The 26,376-nt window shown below is 36.2% G+C and overlaps 2 protein-coding genes across 2 annotated transcripts; both read left to right on the top strand.

Annotated features, from left to right (window-relative positions):
- Window positions 1-6,577: 6,577 nt before the first annotated feature.
- LOC141656912 (LRR receptor-like serine/threonine-protein kinase RGI3) lies at window positions 6,578-10,384 on the top strand. Its single transcript, XM_074463999.1, has 2 exons — window positions 6,578-9,542; window positions 9,632-10,384. The coding sequence occupies exons 1-2, from the start codon at window positions 6,707-6,709 to the stop codon at window positions 10,087-10,089; spliced, it is 3,294 nt and encodes a 1,097-aa protein (XP_074320100.1). The 5' UTR covers window positions 6,578-6,706; the 3' UTR covers window positions 10,090-10,384.
- A 4,809-nt stretch (window positions 10,385-15,193) lies between these two features.
- On the top strand, window positions 15,194-19,410 carry LOC141656914 (acyl-coenzyme A thioesterase 2, chloroplastic-like). The gene is made up of 5 exons (XM_074464001.1): window positions 15,194-15,778; window positions 16,921-17,098; window positions 17,532-18,001; window positions 18,437-18,565; window positions 19,028-19,410. The coding sequence occupies exons 1-5, from the start codon at window positions 15,278-15,280 to the stop codon at window positions 19,178-19,180; spliced, it is 1,431 nt and encodes a 476-aa protein (XP_074320102.1). The 5' UTR covers window positions 15,194-15,277; the 3' UTR covers window positions 19,181-19,410.
- Window positions 19,411-26,376: the final 6,966 nt, after the last annotated feature.

Raw genomic sequence — 26,376 nt, 5'->3', positions numbered from 1 at the left:
GGTATTGGTGCCGAAACCAAAGGTAAAGCAAATGACCGGGATGGAGGGGTAATTATCAGCTCACAAACTCTGACCTGATAATTTCTTTACATGTTTTATGTAAAGGTAAAGATAAAGATAAAGATAAAGCTTCTAAAAAGGTATTGTTCAGCTTCACGAAGTCCTTTTCTCATCTATACAAAAAATCTATAATTTGTTAAGATTATGTGATAACTTTAATTACTGCAATAAAGTGTTAGTATAAAACACAAATTCTCATTTGTGATGGTTATATCCGTCGTAAACTTGTGACTGGTCAATTACTATTTATGTGGGTAGATACGACAAAAGCAGAGTGTCTAGGGAGTAACAATCTGTTTCGTCTTATTTACCTATATGATTAATACTTGACCCGTTGCAAGTTGTTACAAGGGAGACTTTGGTTATAAAAAGCCGTGGAAGATAGCAATAGACCTGAAATTGAGGGATGCTATAGCCTAGGTGATACAATGGCGCCACTAGGGGGAAACTTCATGTACCTCTTTTCCGGAGTTTAGGAACAAAAGCTTAATGGAGACCTAAAACAATAAAGTTATAAACAATAATTTACATTATATTTCTAGTAAATGCTTTTGTCATAGAGTATAAAGCATAAAAGTTGCATCATCCACGTAGCTATGTTAGGACTTCAATTTAATTTTATAAATCACAAATTACTTTCTTTGTTTGTTACACAAGTCAATTCACATTTCAAAATATGTGCTTTTCTCGTTAGTATCTCTCAAATTACACAAATTATACTCCCTTCGTCAATCCGTCACGATCATTTGTTATTCAAGTAAATTTTAAGTGTATACTCGTATGCAAAAATGAAGTAAATCTTAACTGTATACTCATATGCAAAGCTTTTAATGAAATGTATAATTTCTATAATTTTTAATGGTATAATTTCTATAAATTTTGTAAATATTAAAGCCAAAAACTCACCTAAAACATGAAAATGTTATATATAAAAAAAAAAAAGAGAGTATTAGTTGATCAAGTAAATCTTAACTCTGTTTGGGTGAACGGATGCATAAAAGGTAAGAGCAAATTTATAAAATGACGATAATTAATATAATGTTCGATTTCTAGATTTTTTTTTTTTTTTTTTTTTGCGTATAAATAGTCTCAAGTGACCTGGTCACGAGTCGACTAATGCCAAAACGGACCAACCACACCAAGCCGGACCAAGCAAACCATGTCTTGATGAATCGTGGCAAGGGTTGGGCTTAGGTCATTAGACTTGGCCCTAATGGCTCGATCTACCTACTTTTTAACCCGATTCAAAACTAAATCGAATGACATATTTGACAGGTCTACCTATTTGGTCCTTTTTCTTATTTTTTTCCAAATTGAAGCTTGCTCCAAATTACTGACTAATCTCACATGAACTAAATGATGTTACGGGGTGCATGGAGGGACACCACAATCCATGAATCCATGAAATTAAGGAAAGGTTAGGCAACGAAGAACACCATTAAGGAGGTACAAAGCATAAGATTTGACCTTTAAATTTAAAATCTTTAATCCGGGGTTTAAGCACAAAAGAACCACATGATTTTGCTCTCCTTTTTAATACCAACAAGGAAAAAGGTGATGTTAATTCTAAGTCCGAACTTGTCGACCATTAAAAGTTAAAGGACTACGAACAACACCAACCCCAAAGAAAAGTTAAAAGGGCATTTAGCATTAGCAACCAAAAAATAAGTTAATGGCAGTATATACAGGGGAAATTAACCTTTTAATTTCATCATTAGCATAATTTTATCATAAATAAACTCATTTAAGTCGAGTTACTTCTGCTCTCATCTCCTAACGAGCCAACCCTTTCTTACCTATTTTTCTAAAATTCGATTTATCAAAAATAAACTAGCTAATTAAATTCAAAATTTATAATTAAACATTTTAATTTCATCTTTAGCATAATAACACATATTTTGAGGTTACTATGTAGCAAATGATGCTACTAAATAGCCGTATAGCACTCACAATTTAAAACAACTAGGAAAACTCATTAAGTCGAGTAGTTACTTCTACTTTCAAGTCAACTTCTAAAATCTCTAGTCCAGACTACGTAATTTAAGTTACTAACGAGCCAAACCTTTTTTACCTGTTCTTTTAGTTTCACCTGCCACATCCATAGCATGAGTAGTTAACGAAAATGAATGCAAATGCCACTTTTTCCTATCTATGAATCTCCATCTATTATGTATCTGAATCAGTGCTATAAACAACTCGATCTATTAAAAACATATAATTAAATAAGGGAGATTATGTTCACTATATTTCATTATACATCAAATGTAATCATAATTCTCTAGATAACATACAAAACCTTGCCAAAAAAATTACATAAAAAATCTTGTTAATACGTGAAGTCCACTATAACATCTTGCAAAGTTGCATTTAATCTAGTAACAATAAAAAAAAGTATTGAATTTCCTCCACTAATAATCTTGGATCAAGGTCACGTGACATCCACCCTCTTGGTAGATAACATGGTTTAGATCTTAGGTTTTGATCATTATTGAGTTTACAATCTCTGATTTTTGTAAGAAAACTGGTTCATTAGATCATGCTCATGTGAGAACATGCATGATGCACTTATTCTAAGATTCACACGATTTTGTCTTAGATCATAATACTACTAATCATTCATTTCAAACTTATTAAGAGATCTTGTTCTAGAGTATTAAGATTAATCGGGGTATTAAGATAATAGGTCTCACGTAAATCTTATATTGTTGTTGTTGTTTCTCTCGATGACAATGGAAAAAAAAACACATGAAATTAAAGTTACTAAAATATTTTACTAACGTTTTTGAGCTTAGAGAAGCCAACTTTAATTTATAGTTGAACTCAATATCTTTATAAGGGAATTGAACTTCTTTATAAAGTAATTGAACTAAATTTAAGGCTAATTTTTAAAGGTAATTAACTCAGTAACTTTCTCAACGAGCTAAGTAAATTTGTAAACATGCATACAACCACTTGTAGTAATTGACCGTGCATACTATTACCTAGGTGATGTAATATGTTTTACAAATTACCATCATCAGCATCAGAATCGTCCTTAATTGACATCTAATTTTATCAACTATATATAATTAAAATTACTATAGGTTTCATACTCTCACGAGATGTAGCTGTTGGGAGTGACATGCTCTCATGTGAGAACCAATTTTATAATTAAGGATAATGACAACAATATGATTGAATTGATTGGTTGGAGTTGGTAACATTTGTGTTTCTATTTTGATCACTAATAACTCCTTCCTATAATAGCAATCCCAAGAAATTAAAACTTGTCTTATTTTTTGGCATTCATACATATAATTCCTAATTTCGTAGGTATTAACAACGAAAGTGTTTTGGTTGTTTATTTTTCCTTCAATCACAGTCATAATTAAATAAAACATAAGTACATTCCTAATTAATTTAAAATGCAAAATGAATATTGATAATTGTAGGACCTCAAATTTAATTCTATTTATTATGATTGTTATTTGTAGATGTGACCCTAAAATATATACTCGTATCTAGAAATAAATTCATAAACACGAAAACGTTTATGTCTTCATCTTGTATTAAGTCAAACGGAATTACTCCGTATAAAGTATTATGAGATTTATGATACATTTGATAATTAAATTGGGAACTTCCTACAATTTATAATAATAAATAATTATCATAAACTCTTACGTCATTTTACCAAAAATCAGTTAACTTTTTAACCAGTTTGTCAATCATTTTTTATATAATTAGTTACCTAATCAGCTCCTAATTTTCAGCTACCTTATAAGTTATTATCTTTTCAGATTTCGATTAACTTTATTTCAGTTTTCAAATAAAAGGTTTCAACTACCTTTTCGGCTTGGTTTACCAAACAAAGCCCAACACTTCCTCAATTCTACGTCACAAATTATGTGAAAATCACACACACCGTTCTACAAAGTTAGGCTTTTAACCGTAACCACCAAATTAAAAGTCGACCGTGATTGTAACATTTTATTCTCATTCATTATCTATCGACCGATAATCTTAATTGTGTCTAATTAACTGATAATCTTGATTAAGAATGCTTAATTAGGTGATCTATAATTGTCCAATCCCCTCTAATTAAATTTAATTTGTTCACAAATTCTTATTTCAGACCGCCATATCCGCCTGAAATGGTTAGACGATACCATTTTCTCTCACAAAAAACCCATTTAGGGTGTGAGTGGGAAAACACATGGGGGTGTCCCACCACCCATGTACTTCTCACTTGTGAGAGGTTTTATTGCGGTCTGAAATAAGGCGGTCTGAACCAAGACGGACTGTAATTTGTTTAATAAGCAGTGGTCATGAACATAAACTGGTGAGCCGACAGGATGGGCAGATCTGCATCGACAGTAGATAATAAACAAATGCTATTAACGAATAATATTAATTTTGCCTTACTCTTCTTTGCTTTCATGTGCATTTCACTTCTTCTTGTGTAGTTCTGTAGATTCCATGGCATATTACCCATTATCTAAGCATTAGCTATCCCACAACAATCTACTTAATTCAACTAATATTATATCGGTTTTTCTAATGTGTATTCTAAAAATCGACCATAAATTTGGGTAAAAAGACGAGCTTATATCAGGTCATTATATATGTAAGGTTCATATTAAATCATGCATAAATTAGTATCGAACGAAAACTAAAAAGCCAATAGTCCATAGAGACGAGTTGTCACAATTTGTTTCGACATACAAAGTTAGTTGTCACAATTACACAACGTTTTTCTTCTTGTAAAGTATCATTCTGGATTATTTATGCTCAAATATAAACGATTAAAACTCAAAATCTAAAATTTGTTACGTTCGAATATTAAAACTTACGGATTTCATATTACGTATAATTTTAACAATGTAATTACATATGATATTGATCGATGAAGAACATTGTTTAAACTCGCTAGCATTTGACAAGTAAATTAAAAAGGGTCTATCAATGCTTTTTTTTTTTTGAATTGTCTAAAAAAGTCTCTTCTTTCACTCATAGGGTGCGATAAAAACAAGTGAATTTTCATGTGGCAGGATATTCCTTGTATTTACATTACGTGTTGTCAGAAACATCCCCAAGAAGTTCTTTTTTTCATTAGAAAGTTACCATTTGAGAACGTACAAAGAAATACACATGGCCAACTCACCTTATTTTGTGATCAACTAAAGTCTCAACATGATGGTCCATGTTCAACTTTTCTCTAATTTAATTAATTAATAGGGAAGATTAAAAAAAAAAAAAAAAATTAGCAAGTCTAGTGAAGCTAAGGGAATAAAGCAACTAGCGGACCTTGGAGTAAATGATAAACAATGTCGAGGTTTATACTACTAATTTCGTGTGTGATATTAGACTCAGATCAATCATCGTAGCTAAGGAGGGCTGGATGATAATGTTACACTGAAATTATGAAAACCAATGGGGTTGGGCTCCCGTCATAACTAAGATCCTCAACACGGTAGATAAAAAATCTTAGTTATACATGCTCAATTGCTCATAAACATCCGAGTTAAGAATTTAAGGTCTCAAAATAAATTAATATGAGATTGTTATATAATTGAAAGTAAATTAGTTAGGTACTTACGGATGAAATACAAATTATTACTAATAAAAAATATCCATATTAGCTATTAAACGGTCCTTGTCCACATACATCAAAGTTCACTGAAAATGTATCTGGCAAAAAATGGTTATTATTGAACTGTTTCAAAAAGAATTAACGATCAAACTATAAACAAATTAACTTAAGCTAATCCTTTTAAAATTATAAGACGGATTTATGGTTGGAACAAAACTTAGCTTGTTGCTTGAAGAAATGGTGCTATCTCAACAGGTAGACAATTAAGCTCATGGTGGGGGCATGACTAAACAATACAGTAATAAAACTATGGACCTTAAGCTCCTCAACCAAATAATTTACTGTAAAAAACAAAATAGAGGATAAGAGGAAACCATCTCAATTCTCAATCACTATCCTTCCATCCCTTTTAGACAGCAAATAACAAAAATATAATAATTTTATAAACAAATTCCGGAAAAAAACGAGAACATCTAGTGTCTCAAGAACTCCCGTAAATTAGGGTTACGGCCAAATATAGAAAGACCGGCCCTAAACCTGACAAACAGGCCAATCTGATCAGGTTCGAATCGGGTAATTTCGGGTTTGTCATAGTTCGGGTCGGGTTAGGTTATCTCGGGTTGGGGTCATTTTCGAGTCTGTTTTACCAAGTTACAAGGGATAAATAAATAGATAACAGTCAGTCTGCAACAATAAACATTCAAGTCAAGTCATATACGTTTGGGTCAAGCTCGGGTCCTAGTTCGGTGCCGTGCTGGGGTTATTAAGGTCTAAGGACAGGTCATTGCGAGTGCTCTCACGATCTTTATTGGCCATCTAAAGAGACTGTTTTCAAATGACCTAAAATAGAAATTACTTTGATTTCCATAGTAAAAAGAAGCGCGACCAATTTAGTGAGTCGGAAATTAAATTATTTTAAAAAAAAAAAAGTAAAGAAGAGAAAATAATATAAAAATTGCAAGTGCAAGTAACCTTGGTGAGTAGCTGCTGCTTTTTAATGTATAAACAAAACATGGGGTTTCCCCCCATTCTTCAATCCCAAAGCTCATCTTCTTCTTCCTTCTCATAGCAGCAATGCCTGCAATTCTCATTAACCCATTAAATTCTTCTTCTAATAATATATTTTCATACAAATTTCTACTTATTTCATCATTATTTCTATGCTGCTTCCATTGTTGTGTCTCCATTGATGAGCAAGGTCAAGCTCTTCTTCTATGGAAACAAACCTTAAAGACATCATCTTTAGATGTTTTTAAGACATGGGTAAGTTCTGATAATCACCCATGTAACTGGTTTGGTGTAAAATGTGATGAAAATGGTGATGTTACTGAGTTAACTATAAAATCAGTAGACTTACAGGGTTCATTACCATCAAATTTGAAATCTTTGAAATCGTTATCGAAACTTGTTTTGTCATCATGTAATCTTACTGGTGAAATACCGAAAGAATTCGGCGATTATACGAAGTTAGTTGGGATTGATATCAGTGAAAATGGTATTACTGGTGAAATTCCTGATGCAATCTGCAGTCTGCAGAATTTGATGACACTGTCATTGCATTCGAATCGTCTTCAAGGGGAAATTCCTGCAGACATTGGTAATTTATCGAGTCTCGTCGAGATTACTGTATTTGATAATCAGCTCAGTGGTGAAATTCCTGCAAGTATTGGGAGATTGGAGAGGTTACAGGTTTTTCGAGCTGGCGGAAATCAGAATCTTAAGGGAGAACTTCCCTCTGAGATTGGGAATTGCAGTAATTTAGTAACACTTGGCATTGCTGAGACTAGTTTATCAGGAAAATTACCAAAAAGTATTGGAAATCTGAAAAAGTTGCAGACTTTGGCAATCTATACTTCTTTGTTATCTGGGTCAATCCCAGATGAAATTGGGAATTGTGTAGAGTTACAGAACTTGTATCTGTACCAAAATTCGATATCCGGGTCGATTCCAAGCAGTATTGGGAAACTGCAGAAGCTTCAGAGTTTGCTGTTATGGCAAAACAGCATTGTGGGTAGCATTCCTGAAGAAATTGGGAACTGTACTGGTTTAACTGTAATTGATTTCTCAGAAAATTTGATTACAGGAAGCATACCAAAAAGTTTTGGAAATCTGTTGGGTTTGCAGGAGTTACAGCTGAGTGTAAACCAGATTTCAGGAATCATACCTCCTGAGATCACCCGATGCACCCGTCTCACCCATCTTGAAGTCGATAACAATGTTATCTCCGGTGGGATACCGGAGAATATTGGAGACTTGAAGGGTTTGACTTTGTTCTTTGCCTGGCAGAATAAACTTACAGGAAACATTCCTGTGAGTCTGTCACAGTGTGAGCAACTTCAGGCAGTTGATTTCTCCTATAATACCCTTTTTGGTACTATCCCAAATGGGATTTTTGGGTTAAGGAATCTCACTAAATTGTTACTAATTTCGAATAATTTATCCGGGTTTATACCTCCTGATATAGGGAACTGTACTAATTTGTACAGGTTTCGAGTGAACGGGAATAAATTGGGTGGTATTATTCCATCCGAAATTGGTAACTTAAAAAGCTTGAATTTCCTTGATTTGAGCCAAAATCATTTGATAGGAAGTATTCCAACTTCCTTAACAGGATGCTCAAACTTGGAATTTTTCGATGTTCATTCAAATGGGCTTACTGGTTCATTGCCTGATGAACTTCCTAAGAGTCTACAGTTTGTAGATTTATCAGATAATCACATTTCAGGTACACTGTCACCTACTGTTGGTTCTTTGAGTGAATTAACAAAACTTAATCTTGGTAAAAACCGGTTTTCCGGTGAAATTCCTGCTGAAATTATATCTTGCAGCAAGTTACAACTGTTAGATTTGGGAAACAATGATTTATCAGGTGAGATACCAAAAGAGTTGGGTCAAATCCCAGCATTAGAGATCTCCTTGAACCTTAGCTACAACCGTCTTTCAGGCGAAATCCCAACCCAATTTATAAGTCTTAGTAGGCTTGCTGTTCTTGACCTGTCTCATAATAACCTTGAAGGCAACTTAAATGTCCTTTCAACCCTACAAAATCTGGTATCATTGAATGTTTCTTACAATGAGTTTTCAGGGCAACTTCCGAACACCCCTTTTTTCCATAAGCTCCCTCTTAGCAACCTTGCAGGGAACAAAGGCCTTTACTTATTTGATGGAGAGGGAAACCGGGGGACTCAACACGTGGAACGAGGTAGAACAAGTATGAAGTTGGCTATGTCCATCTTAGTTAGCATTAGTGTAGTTCTGATACTACTTGCTATCTATATGCAAATTCGTTCTCGTTTTGCTGATGGAAATCACATTGAAGATGATACTTGGGAATTGACTCTTTACCAAAAGATGGAGTTTTCGATAGATGATGTGATAGAAAATTTAACATCAGCTAATGTTATTGGTACTGGAAGTTCCGGGGTTGTGTACAGGGTAATGATGCCTAATGGAGAGACTTTAGCAGTAAAGAAGATGTGGTCTACAGATGAGACAGGCGCATTTAGGTCTGAGATTCAGACTTTAGGATCAATCCGTCATAAGAACATAGTGCGTCTTTTAGGATGGGGGTCTAACCGGAGTTTGAAGCTCTTGTTTTATGATTATCTCTCTAATGGAAGCTTGAGTTCGCTTCTTCATGGTGCTGTAAAAGGTGGAGGGGCCGAATGGGAAACTAGGTACGATGTTGTGCTTGGAATCGCTCATGCACTTGCTTATTTGCATCATGACTGCGTTCCTGCAATCATCCACGGGGATGTCAAAGCCATGAATGTCTTATTAGGTCCCCGGTTTGAGCCTTACCTTGCCGATTTTGGGCTTGCAAGACTTGTTAGCAGCGGTTCTAGTACTGATTCTGCTAAACCGAGTACAATACCTCAGCTAGCTGGTTCTTATGGATATATGGCACCAGGTAAAATCTCTGTCGTCTAAATACATGTTTGGCTGTGACAGTTAAAATCTAATGATTCTAATTGTTATGTTTTTTTCTGTGTTGAATAGAATTTGCATCAATGCAAGGAGTAACAGAAAAGAGCGATGTCTACAGTTTTGGAGTGGTTCTCGTAGAAGTACTAACAGGAAAACATCCATTAGATCCGACATTGCCAGGAGGAGCACAATTAGTCCAATGGGTCCGAGATCATCTGCAGAGCAAAGGCGATCCAGCTGACATTCTTGATGCTAAACTCAGAGGAAGAGCAGATCCACAGATGCACGAGATGTTGCAGACACTGGCAGTCTCGTTCCTGTGTATCAGTACACGAGTTAGTGAACGCCCTTCAATGAAAGACGTAGTTGCCATGCTTACAGAAATTCGACACGTTGAAACTGTTAGAGGTGAACTAGATTTAACCAAAGGTTCACCTCAAACTCTTCCTACACCTTCTCCTAAAAGGGATGTTGTTAGCCAAGGGTCTTCTAACTGCTCATATGCATTTTCCGTCGATTCAATGTGCTAGAGAGGTTAGTACTCAGGATATCCATAGCGACCGAGATTTATTACCTGGGCTGTACATGGAATTCATAGGTAGATAGATATGATATAGTTGTTCATGCAACTTTTGTGTTAGTTTTTACCTCTCATACATTTTGTTGCTTGTAGATTGCACTAGTAGTCCAGTACTGTAATAAATAGCAGTAAATTGTAACATAAGCTTGTAATGTTGATTTTATGTAAACAAGTTTGTGTGATTCAACCTCTTTTTCACCCAAACAAAATATTAATGTAGTTCAATTTTACCCTCGACTCATGAATATCGTCCCTGTATGACTATATCAATTGTTCAACGAACAACATATTGATTGTTGATTACCCGAACAAGTTTTATAAAATTTGTAATTGTTCTAATTTTAACACATTTTTTAATATATTTATGTAGTGCATACGTTAAAATTTATCTTCTCACAATTGATGAATTCAAATTCTTTTAATTTACCTTAATTGCTTCTTTAGCCAGCTTATAGGCATATAGCCTATATCACAAATTCACGAGACTATCCTTCAGGACGATATTAACGATGCACCCGGTAATTGTTATTGAATGTTACATTAATGTATCAACATTGTAGTATTACAATTAAATTTAAGTTGAGAATGTCACCTAAGAAGAAGGGGGTGCCATAAATGTCTAAGAAGTGTGAAACAAGTTATTAACATGAAAATGACATCTACTATTGGAAAATTGATGAAGGGTAAAAGTACCAAGAAAGGTACATTACCTAAGAAGATGGGATAAATGATTGGTATGCTTGTATTTTGTGTAAATTGTACACAATTTAATGCAAATAAAGTGAAAGAATAAAGATTCCTTTTTATAAATATTCCCTAAAAATCTCATGCAGTAGTCACGTGGTCCCATGCAAGGCTCCTACTAATAAAACTTTAAATAAATGTTATTATATGTGACCGTCAATATGGTACGACGTGTAAAAAATGATCATTTTATGATAAATAGTGATTATTTTAGGTTATAAATTAATTATTTTTTTAAAAAATGGTAATTCTATAACAATAACCGTGCCCGCTATTTAACATAAATTAAATATTTTTTAGGTGGTCGCACTTTATAACGGTCTCATATTATAGTTTGTGATTTTTTACATTAAATACTTCCATATATGCATCAAAATGCATGTGATTTTCTAAAGTTATGCCACCACTTTTTGGTTGGCAATTCTAATCTTTATTAACAAGTCTATGGTCTTGTAGCACATGCCTAAGTATCATATTTGTAAGGAAATAATACCATTTAAAGAATGACATTGTTTTGAGGTAACTTAATTCTAGTCTAGCTAAGAAAGAGGGTGTTATTAGATGCTTAGAAAACAAGAAATTCATGATTAATTGATTGTGACAATGTGACATGCCTATATGATCATTTAAATAGGAGTATTCTCTACTTTGTGTGACTTCATGTTGTGTATGTTCCTCTTTCACTCTAGGGTATAAGTGTATAACTGTATCGATTGAAAAGTGAGAGCGATTATTTCCGATCAATTCACAAATTTGAGCTGAGTTCGGACTTGGCTCAAAATTTAAAGTCTGAGTTTGACTCGAAAAAGGCGTATATTTTCCCTCACGAGATGTAACCTAGTTGATCAAAGTTTGAACGCAAATAGATTCAATATTGGCTTAGAATTTTGAGTCAAGCTCAGACTTAACTCAGAACTCGCCGAGCCTACAAGTTAAAACTTAAAACTCAAGTTCGACTTAGAAAAGATTTGAGCTCAACGTGAACTCAAATCTGCTCTATTTAATTATCAATTTATTTTCCCTTTTTTACTTTTTTCATCTAACTAAAATCCAAAACCGTTTTAAATACAATATAATAACATTTTAATAAATTGATATCGTATAATTATAAATACCAAAATAATGAATAATTTTAAAATAAATATAACCATAATTTATTAAAATCAATTTAAAATCTAAACACTATATCCACGACACAAATTCTCTTTTAAGACGGCGTTTTCCGTGCTAAGTTTAAGATGGATCTAGTATCATACCACTTGTATATACAAGACAAATATATTGTTTTTCCTAATGCATTCTTATATACAAATTGGAAGGAATATACTTATCCATCTTAAGTTTAAGACAGATAATGTCGTGTTAAGCGAGACTTAAGGAAAAGGCCAATCAAACGAAGATGAACCTTTTGAGGCTAATGTCCATGAAAGGCCTTAATAATAAGGGTCACTTCAAATGAAAAGGTCCAAAAGGAAGAGACCAAAATGAATTAAGTAAAAGGAATTGTGGATCATGTTTTAAGGGAAAATGAGGGACTAGATACATCCTCTATTAACCAAACCAAGCCACTACACTTCCGACATATATGCTTAACCACATAACACTAGTGAAAGTCCCACTTCCATGTTGCATTTCTATCAAAGGAGATCATAAGTCAAAGATTTTAATTTAGATTTAATCATACATGGACCTTGCAATATTTCAACTTATATGCATGATTAAGTTTCAATTTTAAGAAATTTATATAAGACGATTTTATATATAGGACTAATCTATTAACCTATAATCAACGGCAAAGTAAGAATTTGTTATTACGGGGGGGAAATTTTTTGGGGGTAAATGAGTAATTGTATAAGTTGAACTCGAAAAAATTTCAAATTTTTAACTAAAACCGATGTTTATGTCATCCAGCAAGGGTGAGCGCCCTTGCTAGCCCCCTAGCTTCACCTAGACCCTAGGGGTGTTCACCGAATCACCGTATAGGAAGAACCAGGACACCGGATAACCCCATATCCCAAAATCGGGGACCAGACCGAGTGGCCGACTAGGAGGGGACCCGATCAGAACCCATTAGCTTCGATTTTTTGCTGGTTTGGACGGATTGTTTCGACTAGAAAAGGTATTTTGAGGTTTTTTCGAGTTTATACTGTACCAGAGGCTAATCACCATGTTTTTTTTAACACAAAGACTAAACCGAATAGGGCGCTCCATATCTGTTCAAGTAGCCTATCTGGGTCACTTTTGAGCACCCCTAGCTCCACCATTGCCTATATACCAAAATGAGAATTACATAAAAATTTGATTTGACCGTCCCTATAAAACCGTCCCATACATAACTTATGTTTTCCCTATAAATAGTTTGATGTTTGCACAAATGCATTTCATTGTCATCGTCATTAAGTGACACTGATGAAGACCCATGACGTGCTTAGGCTCCTGGGATACAATGTTGGGGTTAAGTGACAGTCACTTCACACACAAATTCTCATTTCTGACGGATATATCCGTCGTAAGCTTGCGACTGCTCAAGTATTATCTATGTGGGATGGATAAGACAAAAATAGAATACCTAAAGAGTAGCAATCTGTTTTATCTCATCTACCCACATAAATATTACTTGTTTCGTCGCAAACTTATGACGGATATGTCCGTCACAAGAAAGACACTTCAGAACATACTAGCAGTCTAGCATCAAGTATTTACGTGGTGCTAAGGTATTTCAAAGTGTACATAAATTAAACAGCTAGTTTTGCACACGTTTGTCAAAAAAAAAACAGTTAGTTTTGCTATAAACGGATATACTCATTTATAGCTAAAGACAGGTCAAGTAGCTTGAAAGTGGTGACATTTTTTGCCCTATCACCCCACTTATTGCTTGTCTCATTAGAAATGTAGTATTGTATTTGACCCGTCTTTAGTTACAGACGAATATGTCCGTCTATAATGAGATTTTGTGTAAATTAAAGTAACGCACTATTTTTTAGAGTTGAGCTTATCCGATTCGATTTTTTTCCGAATCTGATCCGAAATCTGAAAAAAAAAATCCGAATGTATGGATACCATTTAAATTGGATTTTCGATCCGGTTTTTTCCGAATAAACTGGATCGGATGTGAATTGTGATTTTCTTAAAATCGGATATCCGAATCCGATCCGAATTTTAAAAATTTATGCAGAAAAAAAAAGGAAAACTTAATGTTTAGTTTATGCGGTTTTTAGACTAGTTTTGAAATTTGTAATAAATATTTATAATTTTTGCAATTAAGACTTGTAATTTATGTGATCGATTCGAGACTTGTAATTTATGCGATCGAAGATGTTACCTTTCTTAGTGGGTTGTAAAATGCGAAATGGACCGAAATTGCCTTTAGTTTTAGTCTGCCAATAGCCCAATACCACTGGCCTCGGTGGAATTTTTACTATACATTTAAATCCGGATCGAATCCGGTTTTCGAAATCTGGATCTCCGAATTTTCGGATTCCAGATTTTCGAATATCCGAATTATTCGGATCAAATGTGGATCATGAAAAATGATAATTTTAAATTCGGATATCACCGGATCGGATATCCTGTTTTGCTCAGCCCTACTATTTTTGACCCATAAGTTTTTTTAACACATCATTATCCGTCTTAGAAAAAAGCTATATATTTGTCTTATAAGAATACTTTAAAAAAAAAATAATAATATATTTAACCTATATATACAAGTGATATGATATTTAATCCATTTTAAGTTTAAGACGAATATAACCGTCTTAAATGAGAATGATTTTTGACAATGAGACATGTACAAGCATTTACATAGGCTTCAAAATGCCTTCTTGTTGGAAATATATGGATCGATAACATGGATGAACTCATTGTCTGTCATTCTTTTAATGGGCCGAATTGGCTAGCCCGTTCAACAATAGTCATATCCAAGTCTGACCCATTTACTACAATATCCGAGCTTGTTCAGCCACTAACCCATTAGTTGTCCAACTTGGGAAAAGTAAGGGCAAATAGGTCAGTGGGTCGGCTCACTTCAGCTCAGGTTATTTTCGGATCAATAATTATCATGTTATTTTATTCGGGTCATTCTTGGTCTGGTCAATCCCGAGTCGAGTCATTTTAGATCGTTTTGGATTTTTTTGGGTCATGATTTTACCTTAACTAACTCATTTTGGGTCTATAAGTTCATTTCGGTCGTTTCAAGTGTGAGTCGGGTCATGATTTTACCTTAAATAACTCATTTGGGTCTATTATATCATTTCGGGTCACTTTACTTTTGGGTCAGGTCAACTCGGGTTAGCCTTGTGAGGTCGGATCAGCTTTCTCCTTCGACAAAATGTTCCACTATCCCCGAATAGAATTACTACTGATGCTGAATATTTCTTTCTTCCAAATTATCAGCAATGAACAAACTTTTGAAACCCTCCATGATCATCCATAATTCAATTCAAAAACAATCACTAAAACTCCTAACTTCATTAATCCATACACCCAATTCACCATTAACACCAAACAATAATAATCTCTCCAAAAGCAGACATTTTTCAACCATAAATTCACACCCAAATGATCAAAATCCAATTCCAAACCCATCAACAACACCAATCGATGCCGGGTCTTCGATACGAAAACCGCTTAGTTTATGGCCAGGTGTGTACCATTCACCTGTGACAAATGCATTATGGGAAGCAAGATCCAATATTTTTGAGAGGGGTGTTGAAAATGTGACAGTTTCAGAAAATGGGTTGGTTTCAAAAAATCCATGTAATAGTAGAACAAGTGTTGAGTATAAGTTTTCAGAAGATTATGTTTTGAGAGAACAGTATAGAAATCCTTGGAATGAGATTAGGATGGGTAAATTAGTTGAAGATCTTGATGCTCTTGCTGGAACTATTTCTTATAAGGTTGCTATTTTTTCTTTTTTTGTTTTTTGATAATCTTTTTGAAATTGTGAATTTGATGCTGAAATTGTTTTTTTTTGTTTGAGTATTTTGGTTTGTTGGGTAATTGTGTGAACTGTGAAGTAATTTGATCAGTGGCGGAACTAGGGGGGCTAGTTGGGGTATTTGCGCCCCTAAGCAATTGGAAAGTTGAATTCTTTAGTTGAAATTTTCGATTATTTTTCCGAGTTTACCTTGTTTCATTTATAGTTCGCATTCCTGGATATGAATCCTGGTTATATTCATGCATTTGATCATGATTCATGGCTCAATGGTTGCTTCTATTGCCAAATTGGTAGTGTATTCTGGATTAGTTTGCTTCAGTTTGATAATGGGTATGGGTTAGCCAAGATTAGAGAGTATGATGACATAGGTAATGTGAATTGACCACAATAAGGGGTTGTTTGGTTCGCTAAGGGAATTGAAGTTCCAAGGAAATAAGAGTTCTCATGATTTTGTAAATCACATGAAATTGAAAAAAGTTTTTTGGTTGGAACGTGGGAAGTTAATTCCACAGGAATTCCCACTTACCTAGGGGGACCTAGGTAAGCAACTTCCCACAGAATTGGAGTTCCTATGGAACTTCAATTCATATGATTTGGAACAAACAAACAACTCACCTATTTTGCAAATCACATGAATTGCAATTCATGTGTTTTAGAATGGGTAACCAAACGACCCCTAACATTATCCCAATGCCTCAAGTGTTTCCGTAGATGGTGAGGTTTTGTTCGTTTGGGGTTTCAGTGATAGTGAATTAACAGCAAAATGGCCGTTTTCACATGACTTGCAAAGAAAGTGAGAATTGCATGGAAGGAGTTTTGCGTCTCAATAACAAAATTTGTCCCTAGCTTGTTGAATTTGGTACCATGGTTGTAACTTATAATGGGTGTCGCCTTACTACCTTTATCTTTCTACTAGACCAAAGACCGATGATTGTAGTAGCTATTAACGTACTAGATGTTTCACATTTATTCTTACTATGTTACATTATCATTGCATGAAGCAATTCCGCAAAACATGTTCTTTTTAGACAACTGTTCCGCAAAACATTTTACTGCTTATTGATTGATGATCATTTTTTTGTCATTTTCATGATTGAGCAGCACTGTTCTAATAATGATGGGATGGCAAGTGCTCTTATTTTGGTCACTGCTTCTGTCGATAAGATTCTTCTCAAACGGCCTATTCGGGTTGATACTGACCTTAGATTAGTTGGTGCTGTTACGTGGGTTGGGAGGTCATCCATGGAGATGCAGCTGGAAGTTTTGCAATCCTCTCTAGGTACTCTTTCTGTCATTCAGCACTTGGGTGAAGTGTTCGCTATCAAGTGGAATTTCTTTCATTTACTTTATGCACAATATATCAATAGGAGGACTCCGTTGTAATGTAACCGTGGTATATATACCTCGGGAAACCATCATTGCGGCATAATCTCTGATTGGGTGCATTGTAAATTTGACACTATCGAGTTAGAATATCTCTGATTTACTCTATTCTCACATGTCGTAGTAATACTATTAATCATGGTATTAAATCTTAGTTTGAGGCTTGAACCTGTAATCAGCTACTGATCACGTCATGTCATGAATGATGCGACCAATCTGCCTAGAAAATGGAAATATGGTCATGGTAATCTTCAAATCATGATAATTCGGTCACTATAGTGTCGTGATCCAGATATAATACCATGGCAGATTAAATACTCCTTTTGCAGATTCTTCCCAGTTGACGGATGAACAGGCTCTTGTAGCGAATTTCACCTTTGTTGCTCGTGATGCCGAGACTGGAAAATCAGCTCCGATAAATAAGATTTCACCTGAAACAGAACAAGAGAAACTGCTTTGGGAACAAGCAGAGGCAAGGAACCAGATGAGGAAATTGAAGAGAATGGAAAAGAGGAGTGAGATGGACAACCAAGAGAGTAGAAGAATTAGTGAACTGTTGAGTGAAGGGCGGATATTCGTTGATATGCCAGCTTTGGCTGACAGAGATAGCATTCTTATAAGAGATACTTGCCTACAAAGCTCCATTATTTGCCAGCCACAGCAAAGGAACATTCATGGTCGAATCTTTGGTGGTTTTCTTATGCGTAAAGCCTTTGAACTTTCTTTCGCCACAGCTTATACCTTTGCCGGAGCAGCACCTCGTTTCGTTGAAGTTGATCATGTTGATTTCGTTAAGCCTGTAAGCTCCTACCTTCAGTTTTGATTCTTTGTTCTACTTCTAAGTTCTAACTGTCTTATAATATATTAGCAAGTTTTTTGTAAGACAATTTCACATGTGAGTAACCCAAATCTTATGTATTCCGCCTTTAGTTTTACAAGGTTAATGATATAATATTAAATCTCAGTTTGAGAATTGATTTTGAACTTAGTCGTTGCGGCCATATCTTGCTCGTTGCTCTACAAATGTGGCCCCACCTTAAGACGGGATCACGATAATCCTCTTGATAACTGATGATTAATGGGTTGGGCTCACATGCAACACCGTCTTATATAAGATTTTGTGATAACGTATATAGTTAGTTGGTTCATCTGCTGGCTCTCTATTAGTTATGAATGTTTCTGAACTCTTAACATGAATATCTTATCAGAATAAACATGTGAGTTTGGCTTGTAGGTGGATGTTGGGAATTTTCTTCGTATGAAGTCCTGTGTACTGTACACAGAACTTGAGAACCCCGCTCGACCGCTTATCAATGTGGAAGTTGTTGCTCATGTCACTCGCCCTGAGTTAAGGACCAGTGAGGTATGTCTAGTGTTCGCTGTCATCCTACTTTATGTGCTTAAAACTCTGACATTTACCCTATGCCCGTAAGATTTTGAGTAGATCTGGCAAACCCCTTGTTTTCAGGTCTATTACTGTTTTATTATGCACTTCAGTTCGGATAGGATCTAGACCATCTAGTCATTTCTGTACCATGATTTATGTTCCCTGTCAATCTGTCATGACTCCGGAGTTATGCGCCTTAACTCTACTTTCGGTGGAATTTCAAATGAGTCGCTGATCCTATCGGGTCGGGTTAATATTGGGTCTAGCAAAGTTTGGGCTAGCTGGCGGTCAGAGACCTGTTCAACTTGATTCTTGGATCATTTTTGTATTCTTATGTTCAAATCCGGGATCATATTATACAGGCCAAGTCAATCTGGTTATCTGGTATACAAATTGTGGTTTAACATTTCCTGTCAACATATGTGAAATCTGCATCAGGTGTCGAATAAATTCTACTTTACCTTCACTGTCTGCCCGGAGGCTGTGAAAAAAGGGCTTCAGATACGCAGTGTTTACCCTGCCACTGAGGAAGAAGCAAGACGGGTGATTGAGCGTATGGATGCCGAAGACTCAGATGATGAGCATCAGTGATGCACCCTCAGCAGTCCAAATAACCAAATTTTTATTTGAAAGCAGGTGACCATAATTTTTATCATCTTTCTTGGTACGTGGTATAGCCGTATAGCCAACTAATTAATTGGAAACAGAAGGACTACTCTCTTTCGAGAAAAAAATGGCAAGAAGTTCTCAAATTTGTTCTGTAAAGTTGATGCTGGATATCAAATCTATGTAATAGAAAATTTCTCATTCTTTATGCTGTAGTTCTAGCAGCATGTAATTCTAATTTGGCTGCAACTTTCGGATTCCTCAGTTTGTTAACTTTCAGCTTTCTCTTCTGATTTAATCCTCTATTTACTAAATGAATAGGTCAATTTACGTTTTTTCCCGCCTAAAATTTTATCTTCTAATTGGGCTTTTATTTTTTGCATTCTACTATGGGCTAAGTATAATGTAAAAAAAATGACTCCCAAAAAATATTATGTATAACTTCTATTCTACTAAGTGCTAAATAACGTACAAAAATATTGCCAGAAAATGTGGATCACATATTATATTATTTGATTGCCAGAAAATGTAGATCATATATTATATTATTTGATTGCCCGGATAATGGTTTCACCAAAATATAACTTATTATCTTGCCCAAGTATGATTATTTGATTGCATATATTATTCTGCAAATTATAGTTGCTGAAATCATTATAAGATATCGGAAAATGTAGATCATATCAATATAAAATTTGATTGCCAAAAAATAATGTAAAATTTGATTGCCAAAAAACGTAGATAAATCCTCAATCATTGCAAAAAATTTACGTCAGTTCAGTGCTATAAAAAATACTTTTAAAAAAAAAAATACATTTCAGCACATTACTTGAGTACCACTATTATTTTACAGTTCAATTTTACTCAGTTGTTTTGAATAATTTTACAATTCAATTTTTTTTTCTCATATCAAGAATATAATAACGTGAAATATGAAAAATTAATAAGGCGTTAAGTTAGCAGTAATACAAAAATAAAAACTCTATAAATACCGCGCATTCATTGCGCGGGATCTAAACTAGTTATATATTAACCTTTTAGCTCTTTTGTTTCCATTTACTATGACTCAGAAATATTGCAGTAACATTAACTTAATTTGCTAAGCAGGATGTGAAGCCTGAACACAAAACCCGTCGTCATCGGATGACAATCAGTCTTCTAGAAGTAGTAGAAAACGGCTACTTATCAGTTACATCAAAGCAACGACCTTAATCTAAAACTTTTAAGAATGACTCGCAACAAGTGAATATCATTAATACGAGGAGGAGTTAAACTGAAGAAATCTACAAGTCGTCGCAGCATAAAGCTGAAAAGGAAACAAAGTTAACTAAGAAGAAAAAATCATAGTAATGATAACATCTAATGTATAAACTAGTCTAGGGTTCCTAGGGTTCCGTCTTATCTTCTTTGATCTTTCCTCTTTCTCGAGGCTTCCTCTTACGATTTCGATGGTAAGATTAGTCTTTCTTTGTTTTTTCCTTTGTTTGTTAGTGTTTCTTAATGCAGGTTCAGGAGATTAGCATGACGAAGGGCCTTCATCGAACCGGGAAAGAGCCTACGGGGTCGAATGGAGACCATGAGACTTCATCGTTTGTGTGGGATGAGGGTACGGAGGATGCAGAGGATAAGAATAGGTTTATGCTTGTGAGGAAATTGTGGGCTTCGAGAGCCGTCAACGTGAAGGCCACAATTGATACGATGATAAAATTGTGGAACCCTATGCAGTCAGCGTTGGGTAATGTAGTCGATTCGAAGGAGAAAACTTTTATTTTCCGGTTTGGGGCAGAACAAAGCGAGAGTTTTGGAAGGACAACCATGGCACTTTGACAAATTTGTGTGGTGCTTTAATGAACCGAATCCTTCACGTAAATTATCCGATGTTCCTCTATTCCGATTTCCAATTTGGTCGCGGATAAACGATTTACCTATATCTCAGGGAGATCGAGTCTATCAAATGCTCGACGAATTGGGGGACATCTTGGGAACCTTTATTACGGCTGAGTTTGGACCAAATGCTAAACCGGATAGGGCTATTCGAGTTCGAATTCTCCATGATGTTACGGAACCTCTAAAAGCTTTCGTACCAATTACTATGAAAGCAGGGAAGACGGTAAATTTTGATGTCAAATATGAACGCCTTCCGTTGTATTGCTATGATTGTTTTTTTTTTTTTTTTTTTGGTCTCACGAAGCGTGCACATAGTCGCATTACAATAAGGGGGAGGGGGGATTCGAACCTGGGACCTATTATCCACAATACCTCCGTCTTAACCACTAGACTAAGACATCCTTGGTATGATTGTGGGGTAAATAGCAACAAGACAAAATCAATAAAAAGAAAAGCATGGTAAAAAACCGTTGCAAATTATCAATTTTCCAATGATGGCTCTCAGAGGGAACAACCACAATACATCACCTAACAGCAATAAGTGACGTACTAATACGTCTATCACCAACTGTCTCCCCTTTGTCGGGTGGTCGACCTTTTGATCTGTCATAATCATCATTCTCCTCAAATGCATTCTCATCAATACACGAGGTAGACACCAACCTATTTACCATCTCACTCTCCTCTTTAGTAAGCTCTCTTCCTTCTAAAGCAGCTTCCAACATATCCAACACAGTGTCATTGACTTTTTGTTCACCCGCACAAGAATCTAAAAGCATCAAAGCATCAAACAGGTCCCTCATTAGGGAACCCGACCAAACATCATAAACGGACTCATCAACGACATCAATAACATAACAAGTGTCCTCAATAACCTCACTACTATCAATACTCGTCAATTCGTAAAATTGGGCTCAATCACCATATCTTCACTCTTATCACTCACAAAAAGAGAAAATTGAGGCTTAACACTCTCAGTGGCAAACCACTCAAAAAATTCCAATACCTCATCGACAGGTTTTCCACTAAAATCTCTCTTACCTATGGAGTGGAAGTACGCTTGTGTAGGGACATTTATACCCTAGATAATAGACAAGTAAATCTGGAGGCCAGACAAATCTCCATGATTTAATGTATCAAGTCATTCCTTGAACTCGTCTATATAAGCACCAAAAGACTCATTCTCATCCTGCGGAAACCTGATGGTAAGTAGCATGAGAACGGTCTCAAGGAACTAAAGTTCCCTGAGACAAAAGACAAACTAAAATAAAACAAATAAAATATTACCGTCTCCCCGGCAGCGTCACCAAAATTTGACAGGCTAATAAATCGCACAACTATCAAAGATAAACCAACTGGCCTAAACTAATGCAGTAGAGGAAGTCGGGATGGTATCCACAGGGAGACAATTGTGTCCTATTTGCTAAATCTAAGTCTGTATAAGTCACAAATTTTGGGGGTTTGATTGATTTGTCTATCAACTAATTAATATAGCAAGCAGGGGAAATAAATTAAGGAAAACGATTCAAATAAGAGAAAAAAGGCTAGGATATCGGGTCACCACGGTCAACAACGATCAAGGTAAGGTCAACGGTTGGCATAAATACGGTCTGAGGGGTAATGAAAATGTCCTTCCGGTCCGTTATTCGCCTTAGAGTACTAATTTAGCTTTCGCTCTAATTAGGATGGTCTATTGTTTGTAACAGGTCTAACTTCTTCCAATCTCTCGATCTAGGTCGAAGTTTCCCAGGTCAAATAACTAATTACGTCGACTTAACCAATTAAACGTTATTAGATGCTACAATTAACAACACATATTCAAATTAATGCCAGACCTACTAATCTAATTATGATCGTCTTATAATCATGGCTTCCTTACATCCTAGCAAGAGAAATTTAACTACGCATAATTAAATTGATAAACACATTGATAATTGTTTTAGCAGGATTTTCCTGAAGGGATCCGGCTTAGTTATGTAGTGATCAGGGTATCTAGTTCTATAAGATTAGAATAGTGTAAATAAATGATAAAGAAAGAAATAAGTATAAAGTATAATGTTGTTATTATTTTGATAGACTCGACACAATATTGTATGAATATCCGATGCTCAAGAATAAATAGAAAAAGTATAGATAAGATTGACTGATTATGAATATCCTTTACAATTGTTAAATTCTCTTATTTATAGTTCTCTACCGTCCTCCCCACGTTACAATGAATAACGTTATAAATGTATAACGTTCTCCCCAAAGGTAGGAGTTGTTGCCGGAATAATAGGGCATGCTTCCTATTAGTTCGCTTGACCCGTTCTCAACTCAACCAATCCTTAGCTTTTTCTCTTCTTTCCGTCCAGATTCATGGATTAAATAGTTTTAGGTTTGGACTTGGTCTTCCTTGAGAATAGGGCATGGTTATCCTGGGTGATACAATCGCATTTCTTGTTTATCTCGCTTAATCCAGGCTGTTTTTAGTACTCATGCCAAGCTATGATATACTTGACTATCGGCTTCTTTTCCAGGAATTAGTAGTCTTCTTGCCACAATATTCTCCAAAGAATTGAATAGTGGTCGATTTGTCCGGTTCTTGTCTTGATCAATCAGCCTTGTTGAGTCGAGGCCAGGTTATGGTCGAGACCAGGCTAAAGCTGGGCCTAACAATTGCCCCTTGACATTTTACCCGTCTTTGGATCCGGCCAGGGGTGAGATGTCAATTTTACCGGGTTAACTAATTAAAGAGAATCATATTCATTTAGTGACTCTTAGACTCCTATTTACCGTTGAACACCGCAACGGCTACGTGACATCATCTTGTGAGTTTTACAATTCCTAGGTTTTTCATGCCGTTATTCACTTCTCTATAAATACGGTATTTAGGGCAAGATCAATTTTCCTCCACTTTCTTTCTTTGAATATTCTTCGAGACTCTTCTAAAATTCTTCCGAATTTCTTCCTTCTTCTTCTTAGTAATCTTGTTCATTACTTTGCATATTCTCGACAATTTTAATAAATCAAACAATCTAAAAATATGGGAGCCAAAAAACGCCCCCTTCCCGCAGAGTCTGCTGCTATCTTTGAGCCCGAACCCACGGATATTCAAGAGGAGGAGGTAAGGGAAATTGATCCTCCTGCTCGGGCTGTGGCTTTCAAGTATCAGGATTCTGTATTCACTGCTCTTCAATCTCTTGATTCTTCTTTCCCTGAGGAGAATTTGCTGGATTCTGGAGATGATAAGAATTGGGCAAAGACTTTCCTGTTTGTCCGGACCGAGACTTTGGGATCAGGCTTTGATTACCTGAGATATCCTCCCTTGGAGAGTGGTAGGTTCCTTGTACCTTTTTATTTTGCAATATATCATATGAATTTGATGGGTTTCGATTCTTACCTGTGTAATTTTGGTGGTTTTTGTAGCTCCTGATTGGAGTTGTGATCCTCTGGATGAGGAGGCTATTGCAAGGATAGATGCTTTCCTTGCCATTCCTGAGGAAGAGAGGACCTGGCCAGCCTGCTTGGCGGGGAATTGTTGCCCGGTATATGAAGACCAAGCCGACGGGGTCGAGTACCCAAAGGCAAGCCTAGTTCTCTTGCTCTTTCCCGTACGTCTTCTCGCATGCTTTTATTTTGGCTGTTGTCTTCTTGTTGCTTTTTGGTTTGATATTTACGTATATTTTTATGTATCCGGTGTTTAGGTCTTCTCGCTAGGTGGCTAGCTTTTACGCCAAGGATTTGAAGGTCAGGGGTGGCTAGGATTGCTTTGAACAGTCCAAGAGCCAGAAACTAGTGGGAGTGACAAGACTTTGGATATCCCGATTTCGATGTCCGGCCTCCTCAAGATCCGCCCGGGATAGTGTCACCGAGAGGTCGTCCGTGCTCAAAAAGGAAGAGAGAGGATGATATTCGGAAGAGGAGGAAGGAGGGAAACGACTATCCCGGCTCGGCCACTCGGGAGTATAAGGCGGTGCACTGCTAGGATTGATGACATGGATGATGCCCGGGCTCGGATAGATGAATTTTCTGCAAGGATGAGCGACCAACTGTTGTCTGCTAGTACCCTTGATTCGTCTACCAGGGTGGTTTCTATTCGACTCTTCTTGTAACAAGGGTCTGCTGAACTCGCTTCCCGTGCTAGAGAGGTTAGTTGTATCTGTTTTTTATAGTTTATATGCTTTTTGTTTTACCTTGTATTTGCCTAATTGATTTTGTATGTACGCAGGGGTTGGATCTTTGTCTCTCTTTGCTTGTCGGCTTAGGGACGCCCGAGGCCAAGGTTACCACTTGGAGGAAAAGGCGGATAGGCTAAACCGTGACCTGCACTCATCCAGGGGTAATGAAGTGGTGCTCCAATCTCGGTTGGCGGCGGCTAAGGAGTCAACCAGGGTGCTATAGTTTGTGAGGTGGTGGCTGCGAAAAATCTTTGAGAAGGTCATAGGTGGAGTTGGAGGCCGAGAAGCGAGCAATGCGATCGGTTGAAAAAGAATGAAGAGCTTGTCGTGAAAAGGAGTTAGTGGAGGCGAGGTTGGGTGATGCGGCTCGGTACTTCTTCGGAAAAGGTCGGGTTGATGCTATGAGGGACCCGAGAATCGATCGGGCTGATTGGAATCCGGACCGAGATGAGATGACTCGGATGCTCGGTATCCCGACTTGGCCAACATGGGTCAAGAAGAAGAAGGATTCTCCTCCTTCCAAGGCAAAGTCCGGTGATCGGGAGATGGTGGATGGTTGTGAGTCGATTCTTCGGCTCAAAAATAACTTAGTTTTTCTTTTGGGTTTTGGTCTATCCAGGGGGAATGTCCCTGGAATGAATATTTAGAGTTTTAAGGAATTTTTTGGCCCATCCAGGGGGAATGTCCCTGGGATGGATGGTTATTAGGTGGGACCAGTATTTTGGGTGAATAAATATTTGGTCTCTTTTGTTTCTTTTTGTGTTTTGATAAGGTCTTGATGTTGGACATGTCTTGGATCTCGCGATTGTTCGACCGATCAAAGCGATTTTTTTGATCGATCAGGCGATTATTCGATCGATCGAGGCGATTATTCGATCGATCGAGGCCGATTTAATGTGTTATGGGTGGGGTTGTTGCACATGCCTGGAGGGCTTATGACCCACCTATGTCATACAATTCGGAATAGATTTTCGGATTTGTATGTTGAGCTCGATATTTAAAGGCTGTTTTGCAACTGAATTTTGGGTATCAGTTGGATATTTGGTGGGGGTGGCCCCCAATCTTTGAGATTTGTTTTAATTAAAATGCAATATGTAAAACAAGTGTTGAAGATTTCGCTAAATGAATATGAGA

Source organism: Silene latifolia, chromosome 5 (assembly GCF_048544455.1).
Source record: "Silene latifolia isolate original U9 population chromosome 5, ASM4854445v1, whole genome shotgun sequence".
In the NCBI taxonomy this organism is placed as follows: Eukaryota; Viridiplantae; Streptophyta; class Magnoliopsida; order Caryophyllales; family Caryophyllaceae; genus Silene; species Silene latifolia.
This window is presented reverse-complemented; position numbering and strand designations above follow the sequence as displayed.

Excerpts from the sequence above, each read along its gene's own strand:
- LOC141656912 (XM_074463999.1), top strand. The coding sequence starts at position 6,707 with ATGCCTGCAATTCTCATTAACCCATTAAATTCTTCTTCTAATAATATA. Across the intron at positions 9,543-9,631 it reads TTATGGATATATGGCACCAG|AATTTGCATCAATGCAAGGA; the intron begins GTAAAATCTCTG and ends TGTGTTGAATAG.
- LOC141656914 (XM_074464001.1), top strand. The coding sequence starts at position 15,278 with ATGAACAAACTTTTGAAACCCTCCATGATCATCCATAATTCAATTCAA. Across the intron at positions 18,002-18,436 it reads ATGTTGATTTCGTTAAGCCT|GTGGATGTTGGGAATTTTCT; the intron begins GTAAGCTCCTAC and ends TTTGGCTTGTAG. Across the intron at positions 18,566-19,027 it reads CTGAGTTAAGGACCAGTGAG|GTGTCGAATAAATTCTACTT; the intron begins GTATGTCTAGTG and ends AATCTGCATCAG.